The sequence below is a fragment of the Lolium rigidum genome, unplaced genomic scaffold, assembly GCF_022539505.1.
Source record: "Lolium rigidum isolate FL_2022 unplaced genomic scaffold, APGP_CSIRO_Lrig_0.1 contig_71245_1, whole genome shotgun sequence".
Lineage (NCBI taxonomy): Eukaryota > Viridiplantae > Streptophyta > Magnoliopsida > Poales > Poaceae > Lolium > Lolium rigidum.
The window spans coordinates 1-10,013 of NW_025901474.1; the positions used below are offsets into that span (position 1 = coordinate 1).

General features: G+C 47.4%; 1 protein-coding gene across 1 annotated transcript; it reads left to right on the forward strand.

The window, feature by feature from the left end:
- The first annotated feature begins 5,058 nt into the window (after window positions 1–5,058).
- On the forward strand, window positions 5,059–5,549 carry LOC124682224 (defensin Tm-AMP-D1.2-like). Its single transcript, XM_047216954.1, has 2 exons — window positions 5,059–5,205; window positions 5,317–5,549. The coding sequence occupies exons 1-2, from the start codon at window positions 5,139–5,141 to the stop codon at window positions 5,499–5,501; spliced, it is 252 nt and encodes an 83-aa protein (XP_047072910.1). The 5' UTR covers window positions 5,059–5,138; the 3' UTR covers window positions 5,502–5,549.
- The last annotated feature ends 4,464 nt before the right edge of the window (window positions 5,550–10,013 follow it).

Sequence of the window (10,013 nt, forward strand, 5' to 3'; positions counted from 1 at the left end):
TCACTAGCACAATACCCGTGCGTTGCTACGGGTAATCAATTGTTTAATAACATCTTTAACATAATATAAATATATTTTAAAATTAGTAACGTCAAACAATCAATTAAAATAGGTATGGTTGCGTGAAATATTCATTTAAAAACAACGTGCAACTCTTAAAGCTGAGGTACACGTTTTATTTCACACTACTGTTAGTCAATATACTTTTATTAGTCTGTATGCAATAGTATATAATCACATCTTATTACTTCTGAAATTCTGATTGCTCTTGCCCTGTTTGACCGCCGCCCCATTTGTCCTGAGGCTCCCCGGCCAGGGAGGCAAAAGGGATTGCCATGGCCATTGTTTTTCTAGGTCTATTTGAAAAGGAAAAAGCGACGATTTTTTTGGATTTTCGGTTTGTGGTTGGTTGGTCCAAAGAACAAGAGGCAGCTTCCTTAAGTAATTGTACAAATGGTTTCCTACTCCAAGTATATATCAGCGAACAGTGCTTTGCAGGAAACAAAGGGAATGGTACGGTAAAAGAGAAGCTTAGATCAGGCTGCGCCTCTATGAGCCTACCGATATTGCTGCTTGAAGGTCGACTTGTTGTTGGAGAATATGACACACCACCGTACATCTCCCTGCATGGAGAAGTGCAGATTGCCTCTCCCTCTTCTAGCATCCTGTAGGAGGAGGCGAGGGCTCAAGTGCGGAGAACGCCCCCATAGGAGATAGATGAAATTATGCCGATGAGGGGAGGTGCAGTAGCTAGCGTCTCTGCTCCCTGTCCCGCGAGGTTGCCAGAGAGGTGGGCAGGAAGTGGCAGAGACAACGCTGGACGCATGATGTAAGTTGGCTGCACGGAAAGATTGTGGCCACCACCGCCTTTTTGTGAAGACAGGGATTACGCTGATAGCCCTGCCACGCCATGATCCAACGAAATCTCGGCGCCGACATCGTTCGGATCGGCCATGCTAATGTCGAGAGCTCTCCCTTCGATTGCTTCCACCCAGAGAAGCCTGAAATCCAGTTAGCCGGTGGAGCGGTGGCGAAGCTCTTATCAAGACGCCATCCAGCAGACTACGTCGTCGCCAGTCCTTGGAGATCAGCTTCCTCGAGCAGCGCCGTCGCGAGCTGGAGAAGCGTGGCAAAATCACGACGCCGACGTTGTCCGGATCGGGAGGGAAATTACGATCGATCATGGTAAAGGGTCGATCTACCGGTAGAAATTGCAGCACAGAACAACCAAGTCTGAGCCGAGTCCTCATTGCGCCCGTTTAGATTGATCAATACGGAGCGCATTTTCTGACCGGTTTCTGTTTTGTCGATCGTGCAAGATGTGGAGAGGACGTATCATCATAGCGCGTTTTTTTTTACGTACCGTTCTATCTCTAGGATGGACCGTGCGTGAACTGTTCCGGCTTTTTTAGTCGAGCTGTCCCTGTTTTTTTAGTCGTGTTAGTTTTCCATGTACGAAGCAAACGAACGACTGGTTTTTATTATCGATACGGGTTTTTTTTGACATACGAAGGTTTTTTTACGGACGGACGCCACCGATCGCCGCTTAATAGTTAAGAAGATAACTTAGCCTTTTCATAATGGAGGTCTCTTAGCGCAATTTTCTTGTTAATTTGCTTACATGGCATCCTATTTAATGATAATAGAGAGTGGTGTTGTATCAAACTATGTTCGTTATAATAAGTAAGACGCACGCGTATTTCAAGATGAACTTTGCCCGAAAAAATTGAGCAACAATTTTTTATTATATTGTAAATAACTAGTAAAAGTGCCCGTGCGTTGCACCGGGAAAAAATACAAACGCTTTAGGAAACAATCCGTGTTTAGCACATTTTCTCTTTGGCACCGGACTTTTTTTTTTTTTTGTAACAAAGGTCGTTGATTTAGAAAAATCGACCAATTGGTATTCTGTCTACTCGCTGATTACGGTGGGAGTAATCTTCTATACATCATTGTTTTTTATCAACTATTTTGAACAATCATCTCAAAAGAAAATTATTTTGAACAATGGTTTTAAATATAATCATATGATTTTATTTAATGGCTTAATGATTTACATAATAATGGACCTAACGTATCAAAGGCTGAAAGAATCAGCTAATGCCAAAATTTTAAAATAATCCAACAAAGATATATATGACACATATATAAGTAAAGAAGTGATCACTGTTTCTCGCAGAGTCATAGCTGAAGAAATATTACTGTTTCTCGTAGTGTGGAGGGAGAGTTTCGGTCAGCAGAACGATGATGTGGACGGAGAGTTCCGGTTGGCAGAAGAGCAACACAGTGTCACGGCGGCAACGTTGAGCTGGAGCGGATCTTCCGGCGTGACAATGTGGAGTTGGGACGGAACTTTAGGCTAGGCAACTTCGCTCTGGTCGGTTTCAGTCAATGGATTCAAGAACTTTTTATAGGACGCCCAACAGAGTTTGTGTAGGAGTCGGAGCAACCACTCGTTTGCAAAACAATTGGACTGTAGTATCCTTCCGTTTATCTGTCGCCGAGCAGAGTTCCTGTAAGAGTCGGAGCGGTTTATCAGCACAATTAGAGACTCACCTGCACCCATGCTCAAACGAAGAAGCGATGCGCTGCAGCGAAGAAGCTAGGCAGCCGTCCCCTTGTCACCCTGGAAGCCAAGTGCGGGATGCGACTGGTCGCCGTCGAGGCATCCCGCGCGTGTGCTTGTTTCCTCTTTCTGCTGGCCAACCTGGGCACATCAATCTGCAGTTGACCAGGCCAGCAGCTTGGAGACATAAGATTGCAACTACAGACACCTAATCCAAGAGCTTTGCCTCGTCCGATTGCATCTAGCCTGGTTTTTCATCGTTAGCATCAAAAGGATAAGAAGAGACCACCTTTGTCAGAACGACGGTGTGCTTCCAAAAAGCAGATATCCATACTATCATGTAGGACTGCTCCGAGTATGAATTTGAAGCACAGAGCAAAATATAATCTCTGAACGGTTAGTCAGCAAGAAAGATCAACTGCCGGTGAGAAGCGCGAACATGTTATCAAAGGCATCCAGATTCCACATACATAGCGGCCTCCCGGCTTGAGAACGCGGATCACCTCGCCGTAGACGTCCTGCAGTCTGGCGTGTGGCAGGTGGCCTCGATGGTGTTGGCGCCCTTCACGCATCCAGGAAGGGCATGGCCAACCAGTGGCCAACCACCTCGCATTGCGGTTACAGGCCGGCCTTGCGGTTGTGTGCGCCGGCGCAGTTGACCTGGTTCTCGTTGATGGTGATCTCGACAACGTCGGCGCTGGAGTGTGTCCTCATGGCGCGCATGGATACCTCGCGACATATCGATCTGGGCCCTAGCACGCATTGATGCTTGTCCTAGCAAGCTCCGCCATTGCCCGAGCCTTATGCCGACGGTGGCTCTTGCATGGCACCCGCCGCCGCCTTGTCGGCGGCCGCTGGCGAGTTCGCCCGGACCTATTGCCTGAGCCTCATGTGGCAATGGGGCGCGTGTGTCGATCCGAATTAATCAATCGATCTTCCCCTTCCCCTTCATTGTGCAGGTACCCGTCGCCGCCTTGTCGACGGCCCCTAGCGAGCACGACCAGTCCGCCGCCGCCTGTTTCAGACCTTGTAATTTATTGATCTTCCCTCGGACGGCTAGGCCAGGTCAGGTATATCTCTACCGTAGCTAGCTAGGTTTCTCTACTCCGGATTGGACTCCATCAACCGACTCATGACGTGCAGCAGGAGATTAGAGCCGTAGCTAGCTAGGCTTCTCTGATCGGGATCAACCGGGACTCGTGTGGCAGCAAATAAGCGATTAAGGATTCGACGGACCAAACCAAACTTGATGGACGAAAAACGGACGAAACCAAGGAAACTCTTTTCCCTTTATTATTAGGTATAGATTAGTATCATTGGATTTGTATTGAAAAACACTTTCTAATGATATTAATGTTATACCAACAATTTTTACATATTTATAATAATTTTTGGTCAAAAAACATGTAAAACGAGGATGCATTATTGACTGAAATGCAAGGAGTACTAGCTAAGATACACCACTAAGAAACAATGTATTGGAAGTAATTGTGTATTAAAAAACACCACTGTCTATGATAAAGGTGCTAAGACTACCCACAATGAGAGTATCATATGTGGTATCATGCATCTCATGCATGCAAAAAAGCTCATGTGGCAGTGCAATTAAAGATGAGAGAGATGATTGTATTAAAGCTCATGTGGCAGTGCAATTAAAGATACCGTATCAAAGCACATATTACTAGAAAATTTAATGTCAAATACATCTTATACATAGATCTACATTGAGATTCTACAAATCAATTAATATAAGAAGATATTTATGATACTAGTACATGATACCATGCATTGTAGACATAGTAACATGTAGTAGTATCATACACATGATAGTTTTATACTACCTCCGATTCAAGGAATAAGGCGTCCTCGTTTTACGTGTTTTTTGTTTGACTAAGAATTACTTAAAATGTATAAAGATTGTTTGTATGAAATTAACATCATTAGAAAATGCTTTTCAATACGAATCCAATACTAATTATATATAATATAATTAAAATAATGTTGCTTAATTTTTATGGTCAAAGTTCGCCTTGGAATACGCGTGCGCCTTATTCCTTGGGACGGAGGTAGTATGATACTATGCATTGCGACTAGTCTAAGATCCAACACTTGCACACGGTCATATGCAAAAGACATTATTAGGCCAATCATATTAATGCGCGAGCCTAAAATTATTAAATTTAGATACTCACAATATTAAGAAACAATGCGTCAATATTAAGAAAGAATGCGTTGTATTATTTGTATCTTACTCCATTATGAAAGATCTTAACCAGGGCCACTGCCTCTTTTGAACAAGGGCGCCATCTGTGGCTTTTAGACCCTCACATATTATTGATCAAACAAACAAACAAAACTAGCCGAGGTAGTGTAGAGAGTACTGCACTTAAAACATCTGCTATCCAACTACCCCACCCGACTGCGCCTGTGGCTATATAAACCCCCACCCGGCCGGTCGCTTCGATCCTGCAAGTCCATCAACCGAGCAGCAGTTAGGAGTACATAACATAGCAAGTGAAAGCAGTGAGCTCCGTCGGTCGGTGACTTTTGTGATCGGCTGAAGCTAGCAGAGATGGCAGTTTCTTCTGGCCGCGCGGCAGCGTCCGCCGCCCTCCTCCTTCTCCTCCTCCTCACCACAGGTTTGTTTGTTCTCGGTGCTCCGCCATGGTGACTTTGTTTCGTCAGATCTCGGTGCCCTGTCAATAAACAAGCCATTTTGATTTAAGCTGTGACTTTTATCGGGTTTGCAGAGCTGGGGACGACGACAGTGGCGGGGGCGGGGGAGAGGACCTGCAAATCGCAGAGCCACAACTTCAAGGGGGAGTGCACGAGCACGACCAACTGCGCCAGCGTGTGCAAGACTGAGGGCTTCCCCGACGGCAAGTGCAAGTCGCACTACTTCGTGCGCAAGTGCTTCTGCATCAAGGACTGCTGACCGGCTAGCGCTCCGCAGACCGGCGATCGACCTCCGCTTCTTCTGTTCCTGTTGATCAATCGGCTGCTAGTTGTTCCTCCGTTGCCGTTATGGTGCTCGCGCGTCTGTCTGCTAGATGTGTCCTCCGCGCGCGATTAGAATAAAGTAGAATTGGAAATTAAGTGTTGTTGTGTGTGTGAACCTTTGCTGCCACAGATTTTGCGCCTGCAAAAACTACACCCCCTGTATCCTGGTTTTGCAATCCTCGAGCTCGCGAGTCGCGGCTGACGAAGCCGCGCAGGACGGCAGGAGAATTGCACTCCAATCCATGGATGCCCGCGCCGATCGACTTGGCACGCCGCGCGCTATAAAGACGGCATGCATTCGCTGCGCTGTGTGCGACCATGCTTGCGTCCGCTCCGATGGATGGATGCGTTAATCAGGTAGTAATGAGCGCCATGGATGCGTCCAGCTCCATCCATCGGCAAAACGCGAATACAGCCGCGCGCGGATATTCATTGTTGACCGCAAACGTGAGCGCGGGATTATTTTGGCCGGTTGCTACTCGAAAACCAAACCGCCCGCCCGCGTCCTTTAATAACTTTAAGTTTTCATTTTTTACATAAAAGACCAAATGATCCGACATTGAATTAATACCCCCTTCAACAGGGATAAGAGCAAGTACAATAGATCCTAATCAGCAGGCTACAAGCTATTTTATATTAGCAAAATCTTATGTGGAGGAAAGAGAAGGAAAGAGAGAGAAGGAAGCGAGCGCTTCAGCTGTAGCCGGCTTCAGCGCAAGAAACAAGATGCTATAGCCAGCATATAGCCTACCATCGAGCGATACAACAGGCTACTTGAATCCATTCAGTCTTGCATGGTATTAAATGTGCATGCAACATTAAATAGTAAAATATTCACTAGAGCCTACACAATAGCCTGCTTGTTGTATGGATGCATGTTTCCGATAGCTATATGTGATTTGGCAGAGATATATAGCCGGCAGCCGGCTCTGTTATTGCCATTGCTCTAAGATACATGATGCTGAACCTACACGAATTAACAAGGAAGCTACAACCAGAATCGCGAATAGCAGGCACACCTCATAAGAATACTACGCTGAATCAGAGCAGGAACAATGTCGGGCCAGAGCTCACCTAGAGAGCGAACCAACGAACACACATGCCGTCAACAGACCTCCATCGTCGTAGGCGACACCACCAGAGGCCGACCACCACCGGGAACCAGCCACCGCTGCCCACAAAACCAACAAGCAGCTCGAGGGTAGTACCACGAGGGAGCAGAGCACGAAGCAAGCCTTGCCGAAGATCGCCAGATGAAGATCGACCATCCGAAGATATCACACCTCCGCCACATAACCAATGCAGAGCAGCATGTTGTGAGCTCCAAGACGATGCCTTCAAGAAGATCCTGACACAAGAGCACCAGCCCCACCCGATCCGAGGATCTAGGGTTTTTACCCGTAGGAGGACAAAGAGAAGCCCCAACGATGCCTTCGGGAAGGGCACGGTGTCCACGGACGTCGCCATCATGGCCCAAGTAGGCAAGGGTTTTCCTTCGGCAAAGTTTCTCTACCTACTACAAATTGGACCAACCATCGAACGACGGCTGACTCACCACCACAGAATGCTCGCCGGTGCCACGCCGCCCTCACGGGAGTGGGCATTGTCCAAGCACCCAAGCCTCTGGGACGCCCGCCATCCAACAAGCTCTCACCTAGGGTTTCGCCATGCCGCTCGCGGGAGCGGGCATGACGAAAATGCTCTCTCACTTTTAGGCTTTAATCAAGTTACCAAATGTTATATGTACCGAAACAATACTCATTCCTCCATCTTTGTTTAGAAGACCACATTCCAAAATCTCAAATAGTACAACCAATCTACATTTATATCTATATCTATACTATCTATATCTATACTATTTATATCTATACTACCTATATCTATATCTTTCTTCTCTACTACTTAAAAAGAACGAACGTGTTCCCCCTTCCCCCCTACTTTCGTCGTCCTTTTGGTCGTTCACCGTCGCCCACCTGGGCTTCACAGACCTTCGTCCGAGTATCTGGGCCGTGTCTCATGGCTCGCATAAAATGGGCCGCCAAACCTATGCTGCACTGAATAAAAGGAAACCAGAATAAAAAAAACCTGACACCGAAATCTGAATAAAAGGAAACCAGAAATCTGAATAAAAGGAAACCAGAGTAAAAAAGGAAACCTGATTTAAATCACACTAAGGCCAATAAAAAGGAAATCTGAATAAAAGGAAACATGATTAAAATCACATTAATCACCTGCCACGGAAAGCTATCACCATCTTAGGCAGGTAATCTGGGATCTAATGCGCCCCTGATATGCGCCCAGGATTCAATCAAAATCAAAACCCGCGAGAGACCTATTTATCATGGGATAATCGTTCACCTGGAACGAACTTCATACAATCATACTACCCGGTGACCTATTTTGGTCGTCTCGTCGTACTCCCGCACGCGCCCATATGGGCCAGGCCCAACTAAAACCGCCCCTGCTCTATACTCTCGTCAGGCCATCCCTAAAAGAAATATAGTCGATGTCAGCGGACGCATTGGGTTTCAGCGGCGCCACGGCCGGCATGGTCTCCTCCGGGGCCCCGGCACCCCTGCACCGCCTGATGTCCCAAATCCTGACGCCACCTGCCTCGCGGAGGTGCCCGGGGAAAATCCTGGCTGGATCATGATCAGGTCGGTCGTGAAGGAGAGGGGAAGAAGGGCCGTCACTGTTGGAGGTGGGAGGATGGGGTGGTGCCGCTGTGGAGAAGACCCGGGGGTGCCGCCAGCTTGTTGGGGTAAGTGACCATCGCCATCACCTGCCTCCCTTTTGCTTGCCCGAGTCCTCTCCGCGGTTTTGTGTGTGTACGTGCGAGTACGGATCGGAGGAACGCTCCGCTGTTGTCACCAGCACTCGTGGCTGTGGGCTTCTTTATCCACATGTCAAATCTTGTAATGATGAATTATTGTTTTATTGTTAGTAGCTGGCTCGAAGCATACACATCTGGAGGTGGGATTAAAGCACAAGCTACGCACTCACAGGGTCTGTTTGTTTGGGCTGCAGCTTTTGAGAAGCAGCTGTAGCTGTTGAGCTGTGAAAAAGCAGCTGCGAGAAGCAGCTGTTGTAAGCAGAGATTTGATGTTTGGCAGTAGAGCTTTTTAAGGCTGCTGTTGCTAGTGTGAAGGATGAAATGTCTGAAATGACCCTAAAGGTTGAAGAAGTTGTATAAATGCTGATTTGATACGAATTAGCTAATTCTGACTGTTTAGATAATTACCATGTTTAAGGGTTAATTACCTCAATTTTAATTTTGACATGTTCATATTAAATACTACCTCTGTCTATTTTTAGATGTTAAAAATTTGTCTAAATTCGAATATATCTAGACATTTTTTTGGCATAGATACATCCAAATTTAGACGAACCACTGGACATCTATTAACGGACGGAGGGAGTAGAAAACATCACATGTATTCAAAGATAATACGAGAGTGTCATGACGTTTATATTACTACAAGAATTGTCCATATAACCCAAAAGAGCAACAAATTTCACACGTCTGCACATATATTAGAAAACTGCACGGTAGTGTCTTATCTTTATCCATCTAAATACATAAACATGGCATCAACTCACAGCACTAAAAATAATCTCATAAATGATCGTAGATTTGAACAGATTAATAGATCTGGGGAAGGCGGCAGAGTTGCCGGATAGAGAACGCCATCAAGCGAGCAAGTCAGTAGGCGGAGTGGATTCAGCAGAGGAGCAGCTCGGTCGACGCAGGTCTGCTAGGATGGATGAGCTTGAGCTCCAACTCGTCGGCCCTCAATAGATCTGGGGAAGGCGGCAGGGGTTGCTGGGGCACGCGACGAATGGTTGCGAGCGGGATACGTGCGACTGGCTCACGTCGCCGGGAATCTCACAGAGGACAGGGCCGCGTCCAGCACCTCCAGTCGCCGGCGGCCGGCGGCCGACGGAGAAAGAGCAGCGCGTCTCCGGGAAGCTCGCAGGGGACGGCCCGACTTGAAACGAGCGGGGCAAGAGGCCTGGAGCGGGACAGCGGTAGCTGGTGGCGAAGGCGGCCGAGAACGGCGGCGGCGGCCGGTAACGGCGATGGGAACGGCGGCGGCGGCGGGGGTGGGGAAAACCTAACCCTGCCCTGCCATGGAACCTGACGGGAGGAGTGGGAAATGAGCAGGGGTATCCTGCGGGTCGGTTTTGCGAGGTCGGGCCGATGTTATATGGAATGGCAGTTTTTCTGTAGATAGTTTGAAGTGTAGGGGATATTTCTGTCCTTTGCCTCGCGGGAAGCGGGCCGCTGCTCGGGAAGCAGGTCTCGACTAGCTTTCAGGTTAGCAGTTCATTTTGCCGCAGCGCTTTGCACAATCGCTTTTCTATTTGTTGCTGTTTGTTTGGGCTGCTGCTTTTAGACCCCAAAAGCTCTAAAAGCAGAAGTAGAAGCCCAAACAAACACAGTCAC